The sequence below is a fragment of the Budorcas taxicolor genome, chromosome 1 (genome assembly GCF_023091745.1).
Source record: "Budorcas taxicolor isolate Tak-1 chromosome 1, Takin1.1, whole genome shotgun sequence".
In the NCBI taxonomy this organism is placed as follows: domain Eukaryota; kingdom Metazoa; phylum Chordata; class Mammalia; order Artiodactyla; family Bovidae; genus Budorcas; species Budorcas taxicolor.
The window spans coordinates 809,924-823,811 of NC_068910.1; the positions used below are offsets into that span (position 1 = coordinate 809,924).

At 64.3% G+C, this 13,888-nt stretch overlaps 1 protein-coding gene across 1 annotated transcript; it reads right to left on the bottom strand.

The window, feature by feature from the left end:
- Positions 1-3,250: 3,250 nt before the first annotated feature.
- TPRA1 (transmembrane protein adipocyte associated 1) lies at positions 3,251-13,679 on the bottom strand. Its single transcript, XM_052638486.1, is given in 12 exon segments — positions 3,251-3,888; positions 4,384-4,464; positions 4,546-4,648; positions 4,929-4,989; positions 5,078-5,188; positions 5,542-5,621; positions 5,734-5,806; positions 5,891-5,977; positions 6,802-6,934; positions 8,604-8,727; positions 13,489-13,537; positions 13,539-13,679. Coding segments are annotated over 12 exon segments (1,284 nt in total). The 3' UTR covers positions 3,251-3,647.
- Positions 13,680-13,888: the final 209 nt, after the last annotated feature.

Sequence of the window (13,888 nt, forward strand, 5' to 3'; positions counted from 1 at the left end):
ACCAGAGCTCCACCACTTTCCTACAGCAGGAGTTTGGCCGGGTCACCAAAACCTCTGAGCCTCAGTTTTCCCATCTGTGAAACAGGGACAGTGACAGCACCTGCCGAGCTGAGTGCTGAGAGGGTCACAGGGCCCCTGGATGTGCAGGGCCTCGTGGCAGCGCCTAGCACGGGCGGGAGCTACGCACGCGTCTCTTCTGCAGACACCTGAGTGCGTGTGGTCAGCGCTCTTCTCCTCTGGGGGCCAGGAAGGCCAGCGTCTAGCAGAGGAACCGACCTCAGGGAGAGCGGGCTTGTTCCCAGCAGAGGCCCCGGCCAGCGGTGTCCCAGCCTGGACCTGCCGGCTTTCGCCCGCCACGGCTCACCTGGACAGGCAGAGGGGGTGAGGGGCAGCGTCCACAAGGCACGAAAGAAAGCGTGGCGCCGGGTGTTTAAAAGAAAGAAATTGCAAGTCGCTCAGTCGCGTCCGACTCTTTGTGACCACGTGTACTTCTCCGGGCCAGGATACTGGAGTGGGTAGCCTTTCCCTTCTCCAAGGGACCTTCCCAACCCAGGGGTCAAACGACAGTTTCCTGCATCGCAGGCAGATTCTTTACCGGCTGAGCCAGCAGGGAAGCCCAGGTGTTTAAAGACAGCTCTCCATACCGGATGTTCAGGAAAATTCCAACTAAGACACTTTCAAGCAGGTACATGAATCTTAATCTGGGTCAACAGACATAGCTTTTCTCACACCAGTGTATCAGGTGTCGAGCCTGAGAGGGACCTTATTTCCTGGATGAGGCCTTTGGGCTCTGGATGCTGTCTGTCAGAGGGTGGGGCCGGGCCGGGAGGAGAGCAGGGAGGCTGCTTCCCAGCGCCCTCTGGTGTCCAGTAGGAAGTCCACAGGCCGGGCAGCCAGGCTGGATCGGAGTCCACAGGCTCCAATGTTATTCAGTAGCTCAGTCGTGTCCGACTCTTTGCGACCCTGTGGACTGCAGCACACCAGGCCTCCCTGTCCATCACCATCTCCCAGAGCTTGCTTAAGCTCACATCCACTGAGTCGGTGATGCCATCCAACCTTCTCGCCAGAATAAACGTCCCCACACAATTCCTAACCAATCTGACTAAAGGGCTGCGAAAAGAAATGACTCGGTAAGCGTAAACATTCCCAGCCACACGGCTGGCAGGTGAGCGTTGGGAAGCTCAGAGTTCCGGGGGCCGCAGGCTGGGGTGCCGGCACTGGGGAGGGCCATCTTGCAGGTGGGCCTACCACCCAGCCTTCAGGGGAGAAGTCCTGTGTCATGCACCCACTCCGGGGGTCTTGCCTGGAGAACCCCAGGGATGGAGGAGCCCGGTGTGCTGCAGTCCACGGGGTCGCACAGAGTCGGACACGGCTGAGTGCCTGAGCACGTGCTGTGTCATTAGGATCATGCCCCCTTTCACAGCCAGGGTCCCTGCTTCCCTCTGAATAATAAATGTAAGCAACTAGCGCGTGAACAATGGGTGAGAAGCGTTTCCTCCCGGGGAAGCCAGCCCTCACGTGTCTGGCCCTGAAGTAGATTGTTCGCCATGGGGACAGTCGGCAGAACGTCCACGGGGCCTGCGGCTCCGATGGTGCGATCCTATCCATATGCTTTCCCGACGTGAGTGTTTGCGTGGAGGTGGTCAAGTGGGTATCAAGCAGGAGGAAGGTCCGTCTGCAGGGAACACGCAGGCTGGCATCCGCGGGGCTGGCACTGTGCCCACCCTGGCTATCGATGCTCCAGGGACGCAAGTCGTCTGTTCCCTTCTGTGCATCTGGAACTGAGGCCGGAGGGTTCGGGTCACTCACGGCGGCAGAGTCTGACCTGCGCCGGGCTCCCTGACTTCCCGCCCCTCCGGGCCTCAGAAAGGGCTCCCTGCTCGGATGCTCAGTGTCCCAAGCGATGGATCAGGCAGGTCAGACTATAACAGGCCCTCCGCGACCCCTGGTGGACGCGGGGGCCAGCTGTGACTATTCTGAGATGAATGAGAATTCCTGGAGCGAGGAGCGAGCGTCCTGGATGGGAGTTAAGTCTACTGACATTTAAGTATTTGAAGTCAGAGACTCAAAAGTTTAATTTTAATAATGCCCACATGCCATCGGCCATCACAGCTATGACGTCATCACCCTCCGGGTCTGGAAAATTTCCCGGTGCACTCATGTTCGCTACTACGAGAATAGCTGTGACCTCAGGGACCCCTTGAGGGGTCTCAGAAGCCCAGAGGGCGCCGAAGGACCCAGTGTGAGATCTCTGGGTCTGTGGCCCAATCACCCAGACCACTGAGAGACAGAACAACCCAGACCTCCATCCCCTGGATCTGCCCGGGAGCCCCTCGTGTGCACCGGGGATCAGACAGACGCAGGGCAGGCGTCGGACACCAGTCACTGCAAAACAGAACGGACAAGTAGATGATGCTCCGCCTACACAGCGGAGAGCCGGTTGGGAGGTGGGGCCTGGAACCGGAGCTGAGTGAGGACCGCAGGTGGCAGAAGAGCTGTGTGAAGTCGAGGGTTTGAGGCAAAGCCCATGGTCTGCGGACGCACATGCGTGTGCTCCGGTGACAAACGGGAAATTCACGCAAGTGGGCACGTGGTCCCAGGGGCCAGGCAGGGTCAGGAGGGAGGGGACATGGGGGCTCTTGTTGGCTCCCTGATGCTTAATTCCCGAAGTTGTTATTAAAACACCGCCCAGGGGCTGTTATTAAAGCTGCGTCTCCAGCAGCTGCTGAGGGCGGGGCCTCGCCCCTGCAGCCCTGGGCAGAGGCCGCACCCACAGCATCCGACGTCCTCCCCCCAGAGGAGATGCCCCCGCCGCCCCCGGTGGCCCATTCTCTTCTGCCCATCGTCGATGTTTTCAGCTTGTTGAGCCTACTTTTTTTTCCCCCTTCCTCTTGGTGCCCAATAGTGGAATTTTAGTTTCCAGCCTTGGAAACTCTTAAGGCTTTTTTAGTGCTGATAAGAAGGAATCTCTGAGAGATAAGAAAAGTCACATCCCGCACCCTCCCAGCTGCGAGCACACAGCTGCTCCTTGGAAGCTGAAAGCTGGTCCTGATGGGAGAGTAACGGGGACCATTCCCTGGGCGCCCCGAAGTCCTGCCAGTGCAGGGACTGGCAGGAGGGAGAAGTCTGATCCTGCTTCCCCCCAAAACCCATGCTGCCCCAGTCCTCAAGGGCCGCCCGGCAGGCAGTGAGGACTGTCCGCCAGGGGCACGGGCAGCACCCGGCCCCGCCAACCCTCCATGCCGTCACCTTCCACTCTGTTCCTTTTTATTAGAAAACAGATCAGGAAAATAGACACACTTCGGCCCACCCGTTGGCGCAGGCTCTGGGGCAGGGGTGGGCGGTGAGGAGGCCAGTCCAGTCCCGGGGCCCAGGCTGCAGGGAGGCGGCAGCCGGCCGGCCCTGGGACACACGGTCGGGGCCGCGTCCCCAAGTGGGACAGGGGCGGCTGGGAGGGGGAGTGGCCCCGGCTGAACAGAGGTGGGGACGGAGGGTGGGCAGGGCCCTCATCTGCTCTGCTGGGACTCTCTGCCCCCGGCCCCCCGTGGCCAGTCCCCTGCAGTCCGGCCCCCAGGGCGGCTGCACCAGGCGTTGATGGCCTTCCAGCGCTCACTGTTCCCTGTGGTCCGGCCCCCCGGGGGGCTGCGTCAGGCGTTGATGGCCTTCCAGCGCTCACTGTCCAAGCTGTTGATACTGCCGGTGTGGCACGGCAAGGAGGCCACATCATCCAGGTAGGCCACGCCGGCCGAGTCAAACTGCGTGCTGGCCGCCCCGGCCGCCTCCAGGCCCTCCCGCCGGGCCACCGCGTAGGGCTGGGGCAGGTGCATGTCTGGCTCCTCGGTCTCATCCACTTGGCATTTGTAGGAGAAGAGAATCTTGGGCTCCGAGCTGGTGGGGAAGAAAGTCAGGGGGCCACCGTGAGTCCAGAAGGCCCTCTTTTGCTGGGGCTGGGCCCCTAACACCCAACCCTCAAGGCACCCTTCCTTGTTTGCCCTCTGAGGTCCACTGGGACACGTGTGAGCCCCCCCCAGCTCCAGGCGAGTGAACCCGGGGAGCACCTGCCTTCTCATGTCAAGTGGGTGGACAGAGTCCATCCTGGGGAACGGTGGGCCTTAACTTGCAGGTGTTCGTAGCACCGCGCGCCCACCGCTCTGACCCCCGCCCGCCCCGCTCGCCACCACCCACTGGGCACACACGTGTGCGTGCTCTCACATGCACGCTCGGCCTCCTCAGCTCCTGGAAGCCTGGGCGCCTGAGCCCCAGGCCGGAGGACGGGAGGCTGGAAGGTGGGGGGGGTGGAGGCGGGGTTGCGCGCAGGCAAGCGACCCCGCCCACAGTCTCCGACTCAAAGTCCCACCCCGCATCCCTCCGTGAGCGACTCACCCGAAGAAGCCGCGCAGGAAGGCCACGTAGATGAGGGGCGCAAAGAAGCTGAAGTAGAGGAAGGTGGTGGCGTCCACGCAGCTGGGGGCAGGGGCGAGTCAGGGCTGCGGCGGGGACCTGCGCCCCTCTCCTGGCCCCCCGCCCCCCGCTCCCCGCACATACCAGAGCCCCTCGATGATGTCTGCGCACAGCAGCGCGCTCCCCAGCCCTTGCACCAGATTGAGCAGCGCCAGGATGCCCGCGTACACGTAGAAGCTCCTCCGCGCTGCAGGGTGGGCGCGTGAGGCCCTGCCAGGGGCCAGGGCCCACCCGGGGCACCCACAACCACACCCCCGACCCCCCAACCACTGCCACCCCCACCCACCCCCCACTCCCCAACACCCTTACCCCCAACCCAAACCCCCCAACCACCCCACAAACTCCAACCAACCCTCAACCACTCCCCACCCCATCACCCCCCCACCCCCCAACCACCCCGCAACCCTCCAACCCCCATCACCCCCAACCACCCCCGCCCCACGCCCGGCCCCACCCCGGGCACTCACACGGCAGGGAGATGCGTTCCTTCAGTGGGGTCTTGGGGAGCACGACCACCAGGGAGTACACCTGTGGAGGCAGCGGGGCTGACGGGGCGCCCAGCCCCTCAGCAGCCCGCCCAGGCCCCGTGGGCAGCCCCGGCCCCCCGTCGGCTCACCAGGAAGAAGAAACAGGAGCTGACGACCCAGAACTGGCGGCCCCCGTGCCCGTAGATGTTGAAATCCTCGGCCGACAGGTGGGCGTCGGGGTACAGGATCTCCAGCGTGCCCTGCGGCGGTGCGGGGGCGGGCCTCAGGGGCTCCCGCAGCCCACCCCACTAAGGCACTCCGTCCCCACTCCAGCCTCCTCTCCGCCACAGCCCGCCCCCAGGCGGGGGTCCCCCGCTAGCAGAGGGCCCTCTGGAGGCCGGCCCTTGGGGGGACCCGCAGAGCTGCCGGCTGCTTGCTGAACAGCAGGTCCAGCCTGGTGGATGAGAATCCGAGGCGCCCAGCGCGCGGCTTGCAGGCGCTTCCCTCGCGGCATGCAATGTTTGAGCCCCTGCACTTGATGTCCTGACGCCCCCCGCCCAGGACCAGAGGCAGTGCACGCCCAGGCCCCCGCTGCCTGCCCCCTGCCCCTCACCTGGGTGACGGAGTAGGCCAGCGACAGCACCGTGGTGATGGCCAGCACCCGCCTGATGCTGGACTTGCTCTCCAGGTGCCCTGGAACAAACGTCCTGGTCAGGGGGCGGGGCCCGCCCCGGGGGCGGGGCCGGGGCGGGGCCAGTGCCGGGGGCGGGGCTGGGGTGGGCGCAGGCCGCAGGGGCACACACACCGAAGGCCAGGCCCAGGATGACCACGCTCAGCTCGATGGCCAGCAGGAAGAAGCGCGTGATCTCCCACAGGATCTGGACACAGTGGGGCAGAGCGTCAGCCCTGGGGCCGGCGCCCCTCCCGGCGCCTGGCGCCCCCACCGACAGGCCCAGGCCCACCTTGTCAGCCACCGTCGCCGCGTCTGATGTGCTGACCGTCATGGACACCACCGCCCGGGCAATGCCCACCAGCGCCACCACGAACACCTGGGGAGGCAGAGAGGACCCAGGGTTGGGGGGAAGTCGCACCAGGGGACGACTTCTCCCAGAATCGCTTCTGTGGGCACAAGACGGTACCATCTGACCCCTGAGCCTGGAAAACCATGTCCAGCCTCGGGAGGCTGACACCACTTGGGGCCACATGCCCGCCACGTGCCAGGCAGCCAGGGGCGGGAGCTCTGTGTGCTCCCCCTGGGGGCATGCCCACAGCACCGTGAGCTGAAAAGATCCACAGCGCATCTGGCGGACGGGCACCGAGGCCTGGAGGGGCCGTGCCATTGGCTCCAGGTCTCTTGGCACAGCCAGAGGTCAGAACACGCTGGGCATCCCCCACCTGGCACCCACGCCCCTTCCCCTCAAGCCATACTTCCCCAGTTTGCCCCCTGGGGCCACTACCCTCCTCGGTCCATGCAGTCTCGCTGAGCTGACCCCTCCCTTCCAGCTCCAGAGTGTCTCTTTCCCTGCGAGTCAGGGATGAACAGGGGTCCCAGGTGGGCCACTCAGAGGTAACGCCAGGTCTGCAGTGTGCAACCACCGAGTGATGCCCTTCCTCTGCAGCTGGCAGGGGTCAGCTCAGGGAGGTCAGCACACAGCTGCTCTTGGATGCTTTTGATACCATGCAGGGAGAACGCATGTGAAGGTAAGGCCAGCGGCAAGTGGACGTGCAAACAGAGGGTCTTGACAGCGTCAGGTAACCCCTGGATGCAGCCACACCTGAAGCTAGTTATTCTTTACAAAGACAGCTAATAACTCCCTGTTTTGCTTAAGCCAGGTGGAACTGGGTTTTCTGTCACCGGTTGGAATGAACTCACTAGGATATAAAAAGTGATAAAGATGGGGCTGGAGGTGACTCGAATCTTGGCCCGAGCAAATGGAAGCTTCCAGAGCAGGAAGATGAAAAACAGCACGTTGGGGATGAGCAGCAGGAGGTCCCAGTACCGGACCCTGGAAGACGGGCACAGCAGGCGGCTCAGCGGTGGGGCTGTCTGCACCCCAGCACGCCTGCCTCCCACACACACACACAGACACAGGGCTGTGCCTCACACACACAGCACACACAAATACACAGGGCTGTGCCTGCCTCACACACAGCACACACACAAATACACAGGGCTGTGCCTGCCTCCCACACACACACACACACAAATACACAGGGCTGTGCCTGCCTCACGCACACACACACACACAAATACACAGGGCTGTGCCTGCCTCACACACACACACACATACACAGGGCTGTGCCTGCCTCACACACACACAAATACACAGGGCTGTGCCTGCCTCCCCCCACACACAAATACACAGGGCTGTGCCTCACACACACACACACACAGCACACACAAATACACAGGGCTGTGCCTCACACACACACACACAGCACACACAAATACACAGGGCTGTGCCTGCCTCACACACACACACACACACACACACACACACAAATACACAGGGCTGTGCCTGCCTCACACACACACACACACAAAAATACATAGGGCTGTGCCTGCCTCACACACACACACACACACACACACACACAAATACACAGGGCTGTGCCTGCCTCACACACACACACACACAAATACACAGGGCTGTGCCTGCCTCACGCACACACACACACACAAATACACAGGGCTGTGCCTGCCTCACACACAGCACACACACAAATACACAGGGCTGTGCCTGCCTCCCACACACACACACATACACAGGGCTGTGCCTCACACACACACACACAGAGCACACACGCAAATACACAGGGCTGTGCCTGCCTCACACACACACACACACACACACACACAGACACACACACACAGGGCTGTGCCTGCCTCACACACACACACACACACACAAATACACAGGGCTGTGCCTGCCTCACACACACACACACACACACACACACACACACAAATACACAGGGCTGTGCCTGCCTCACACACACACACACACACACAAATACACAGGGCTGTGCCTGCCTCACACACACACACACACAAATACACAGGGCTGTGCCTGCCTCACGCACACACACACACACAAATACACAGGGCTGTGCCTGCCTCACACACAGCACACACACAAATACACAGGGCTGTGCCTGCCTCCCACACACACACACATACACAGGGCTGTGCCTGCCTCACACACACACAAATACACAGGGCTGTGCCTGCCTCCCCCACACACACAAATACACAGGGCCGTGCCTCACACACACACACACAGAGCACACACGCAAATACACAGGGCTGTGCCTGCCTCCCCCCCCCCCCCCCCACACACACACACACACATACACAGGGCTGTGCCTGCCTCACACACACACACACACACACAAATACACAGGGCTGTGCCTCACACACACACACACAGCACACACAAATACACAGGGCTGTGCCTGCCTCACACACACACACACACACACACAAAAATACATAGGGCTGTGCCTGCCTCACACACACACACACACACACACACAAATACACAGGGCTGTGCCTGCCTCACACACACACACACACACACAAATACACAGGGCTGTGCCTGCCCCCCCCCCCCACACGCATGCACACACACACCCACAGGGAACCCCTCTCACGGGCAGGGCCGTGCCCCTCACCGCGAGGTGCCAATGTCCTCGTAGAGCAGCAGCAGGCAGCGGTGCGGCACGCTGATGTTGGGTGCCAGAGGCGGGGGCGAACTGGCCCCCATGTCCCAGGTGTCCATCCTGCCAGCAGCCAGCCCTGTGTGGGGAGGGGAGAGTCAGCACGTGAGCAGCACCAGGGTCTTGGGGTCCCCAACCCAGCAGGCAGGAGGGGGTGTCTGCAGGGAGCGCGGGGCCAGGCAGCAGGACGTGACAGGTGCCAGCACTGAAAACGATGACTGAACAGGCCGCGCTCCTGACCCGGCGCCCCCACCCCCGGCAGTCCGCGACAGCCTGGGGCGCGAGCAGCCCAAGTGCCACCATCAGCAGAACGCCCGCTCAGCAGGGTATCTGTGCCAACGCTAGAACGCTGCCCACAAACAGGAGCGAGTCCCTGTCCTGGCCTGGCCTGGCAGGCACCACGCTGAGTGGAGGCCGGGGAGGGGCGCCCGGTGGAGGGCGGGAGGCCCGTGGCAGGGTCGGTGCGCGGGTGTGCTGGCTGTGAGCACGCGCCTGTGAGTGGGGTGCCTTTGTGGGTGGGTTACGGCTTCAGCAGGTAGGCTTCAACAACGAGGAAGGTGAATCATTTACGCGCTGAGTGCCCAGGTCGGCCACGAGCAGCCCAGGATGCTCCCTGCGGGGGGCCGGCGCCCGCTGTGCAGGCCAGGGTGGGGGGTGCAGGGGCAGCCCTGTGCTTGGGGAAGGCTCTGGGGTGGGCGAGCCTGGACCGAGGGCTCAGAACCCCCCCGTCCTTCCCTCCCACACAGGCCACCAGCGGCTCTGGGGTCAGTCCCCCTCGGCAGCCTGATGAGGAGGCCAGGAGGTGTTAAAGGGGATGAAAGGTGCTAAAGCACCCGTGCTTACAAACCAAACCTCTAGAGGCACGTGCTGAGAAGCAGGAGGGGAACAAACTAAAATGCTGGGAAACGCAGCAGAGAGTGCCGGGGTGCCCAGGGTCCACGCTGCTTCGCAGCAGAGCCATGGGTCCTAGCTGGCACGAGGCTTCCCAGAAGCAGGGCCACTTTCCCAGCTCCCCTCCGTGCTGGCTGTGGCCGCATGACCGAGTTGCGTCCAGCTGGCTGTGAGCAGCAAGGTGTGCCAATTTTCAGGGCAGCCCTCCTCCTTTCCCACTGCCTGGAATTGTGGGTGTGGTGGTGGGAGCAGCAGCAGCCACTCTGGACCACGAGGCAGAAGTCATGGAACCCAGGGCAACAGGGTGTCTGGGTCTCGGACAAGCAGGTCGGCCGGCACAGACTGCTGTGCAGCAGGCGGCAGAGCCCGTCCACCTCGTCATCTCAGCCCTGCTCAGTAGCTGAGCCGGAATGCAGAGGAGTGCTGCCACAGGCGGGGTTGTCAGACAGAATGGTATTTGGACTGAGACCTAAGTAACTGGAAGTAGCTGGACGGGGGTAATCTGGGCAGAGCACATCCCGGGGAGGGGGCGGTGGAGGCAACGGCAGGGGCAGCAGTCTTGGCCCGTTCAAAGGGCACAGGGCATGCTGCCGCCAGAAGAGAGAGGAGACGGGGGCACAGGGCACGCTGCCGCCGGAAGAGAGAGGAGACAGGGCGGCCCGGCCAGCCAGTCTCCCTCTAAGCACAACGGTAGGGGGAGGGAGACGGTGGAGGTGGCACCAAAGCAGGGGATGGGGGCAGGGAGACGGAGCGCTCGGCCTGCTGGGGGCGGCAGGGGTGGAGTGGTGGGAACTGGGACCCCTTTGGGAGGGTCAGCCAGCAGGACCCACAGATGGACCCATGTAGCGGTGAGGGCAGAGGGCACGGGAAGCTCATTCCAGGCTCTGACCTGAGCCTCAGGGCGCCTGCAGCGGCCTGGCCAACTGCAGACGGTGTCTTCGCAATGCTAAGGTGAGGGGAGTGTCCCTGGGATTGCTAAGGTGAGGACGCTGTCCCCACGATCGCTCAGCAGGTGCTCCATCATTGCAGGACCTCCTTGATGCCCTGTGCTCATAACAAAGCCCCTCACCAGCACCAGAAGCTGGAGCCGCTGACCGTAAGCCAGTGCTTTCCAGCGGGGGTGGTGTGGTCAGTGCGGGCCCCTCAGCGGGGTGGTTTCAGGGCTGCCTCGTGTCCTGCAGGGACCCCCGCACAGCCGAGAGGAGCCCGTGGGTGGACGGCGGCCACACAGAGCGGGAGCGCGGCTGGAGGACTTCTCCAGGCTTTGCGTGGCTGGCACCCCCTTTCCCTGGGGGAAACCTCAGGACCCCCGTCTCCATGCACAGGGTGTTGGTACGACTCACAACACCCCCTCCGCACCCCCAGGGAGCGTTCACACTGCAGTCCACGTGGAACGAGAGCCGACAGAGGAACAAGAGGAGAGACGCAGACAGCACCGGGCAGGAGCCCCTGGGCCCAGCCACGCCCGGAGCCAGGGCCCCAGCCCCACCGCTGGGGAGGACCCTGCTTTCTGGGACCTTAACAAATGCCCAGCTCGACCTGCTGGCTCTGCCAGGTGCTGCCTTTGTGACCTTGGGCCAGTCTCTTCCCTCTCTGTGTCACGGGACCGTGGCATCCCCACCAGCAAGGCTGCTGGAAGGATCAGGCAAGAGCAGAGAAGGGAGTCTGCACAGGACCACACACACAAGGTGACTGCCGCTTTCTCCCCAGAGAGGGAGCTGGGGGTGTGGGTCCAAGCCCCAGTCGCTCCGGAGTCTGGGCTGGGGAAGGTGGGTGCCCGCCGTGCCTATCTCCCCCGCCCCGGCCCCGCTCGCCCTGTAAGAGCTGGGGAAGAGGAGAGCCCTGCAGCCCAGCCCGCCTCCGGGGCCCGGGGCCCCTCCCAGGGGGGTGTCCCAGGGCTCGGTGTCTCCCCTGCAGACACAGGGCCCCCTGGGCCTGATCCAGGGTGGGGTGCTGGTAACAAGTGAACTTGGGGCGGGCAGGGGTGGGGATCACACGACTCACAGCAGCTTGCCACAGTGTCAGAGCTCACAAAATGACTGAAGCTGGGACTCAAGCAACAGGACAGGCGCGCCCCTCCCTTCTGGTGGGTGCTCCGGGCCCATACTTTCTGCGTGCTGACCCGTGGGGCCACCACTCCGGCCTCCAGGAGCAGGCAGCCAGCCGCTACCCCATTACAGACAGAAGGAGGCTGAGGGGGACCATCGGAGGCCCCCCATTCCCCTCCCGCACCATAGGTGAGCTCCAGGCCTTGCCAGAGCGAGGGGTCTGCAGGAGAGAGGAGCCAGGGGGGCAGGCTGGCGAAGGGCACGGAGAGAGGGAAACTTCCTGGGATGCTGAGTGCCCTGGGCAGCCCCGTGCCGCTCAGTACCAGGGACGCTGGGACAGACGGTCTCTTCCACCTGGGGAGGACGCTCCTGGCCTCGCTGCCATTCCAGAGGCCTCCTCCCACCCTCTCGCCCTCCCTCTGTCTGCGGCCAGCCTGTGGGCATCATGCCAGTGGTGTGGGCCCTGCGTGCTGGACCCGGGCCAGAAGGGCCCTACTTCTCTGAGCCTCAGCCTCTCTGAGTTTCTGGGTCTCCCCGGTCTGTGCAGAGGTCCTGGATGGGAGCCCTGCAGAACAGAAAACCCTGAGCAGGTGGGCTGCTGTGGAGACACCACTCAGGGCAGCCGGCCCCAGCTGCTCACGGAGATTTCAATCCTGGACCGAACGTTTCACAGCCATTATCCTCCAGCCTTGGGGAAGGGGGTGGACCCTACCAGGAGTCCCCAGGAGGGAAGACAGCCCTGCGCCTTCTGGCCCGACCTCTGCAGATTCCCTTCGACTTGGCTGGCTGCGTGCTCTCCCAGCCCGCAACCAGATCGCACCCTTTGGGCCAGCTCCTCTGAGGAGCCCTCCCTGACCACCCCTTCCATCCGAAATGGCCCTCAGCTGTGTGTCTATGTGTCTGTGGGACGTCCAGCCCGGGCGGGTCATGGCCCAGTTCTCGGGGGAACAGCCAATGTGGTGAGCTGGACAGATGAACGTCCAGCAGCAGAGAGAGGGCGGCCCAGCCCTCCTGGACAGTGGGAGGACCGTCCGGGAGGCCCCACGGCCCCGTCCCCACCACACAGCGAGGACAGGTCACTTCCCGCTGCCCCTGCCAGGAGACACCCCCCACCCCCACCCTCTCGGGCGCGGGAGCCGGAGGTGACCATTCGCAGACACGGCTCGGCGCACAGCCTGGGGTGCAGGGTCCGGGAGCTCGGTCCCCCCGGGGACCCTGGGCCTGCCTCTGGGCGGGAGGCCCGCTCCCGGCGGCAGGAGGCGGGACAGGGACGCTCGGGATCGGCTCGCGCAGCTGGGGCAGAGGAGGGACTTCCCCTTACCTGGGGCCCCGGCCGCCCATCCGCCGCCGGGCGCGGACCCCGCCAAAGGCCGCGGGCCTGGGCCTCCGGCGCTCGGGCCGGGAAAGTGGCGCGGGGAGCGTGGCGCGCGAGGCCGGCTTCGGGAGACCGGGCGGGAGACGCGATCAGGACACGCGATCCGCTTGACCCCGCGCGGCCCTCCCGGCAGCGGCGACCCGGAAGGGAGGCGCGTCCTCTGCGTTCCGCCAAAACTGCAAAAACAGCCACCGTCCCTGCCCGCGGCGGCGCGGGGACCCGCCCCCAGCCGGCAGCAACCAATAGCAACGGAGTTACGCCGAACGGGGGCGGGGCGAGTGCGGAGGACGGAGCCACTCGGGTCTCCGGGAGGCGGGGCGGCCCGCCGGCCTCTTAAAGAGCCAGCGCGCGGTCCTCTCAGCTGCCAAGGGTTGCGTCCGCAGTCCTTTGCGACCTACGCGTCCACGCCCGCCTCCCGCAGCGCCCCCTCCACCAGCGTCCGGGGAGGCGCTCCGCCGCCTCCGGCCCGGTGACCTCCGGGCCCCAGGGACTAGCCCCACCCGGGCCCGGCGCGGCCCCTTCGCACCTGCCCACGCACCCTCCGCCTCCAGGCCGCCCTGCCGGCGGGCGGGCATCCGTCCCTTTTCGCAGAGCAGACCCCGCGGCGGAGGCGTTAAGCGCTTCCCCCGAAGTCACAGGACCAGGAAGTGACAGGACCCAGGCCTGGGGCTCGGCCTGCTTTCCCTCACCGCTGACCTCCAGGAGGCCCTCCCACATGGCCTGCTCTTCCCCCCCTGCGTCTGTGCCGGGTTTACTCCTCTGCCCGCCACCACGAGGCTCCGCCTGGCCGGGCCCCGCCTGTCTCCTCATCCTCATCCCTCCCACCCGCTTCTCTCTGGGTTCCCCGTTTCTCTTCCTTGACTACACCAAGCTTCCTTACCTGCGGGTCTGTCACTTAACACACACTTCCACTTGACACCCTAGCC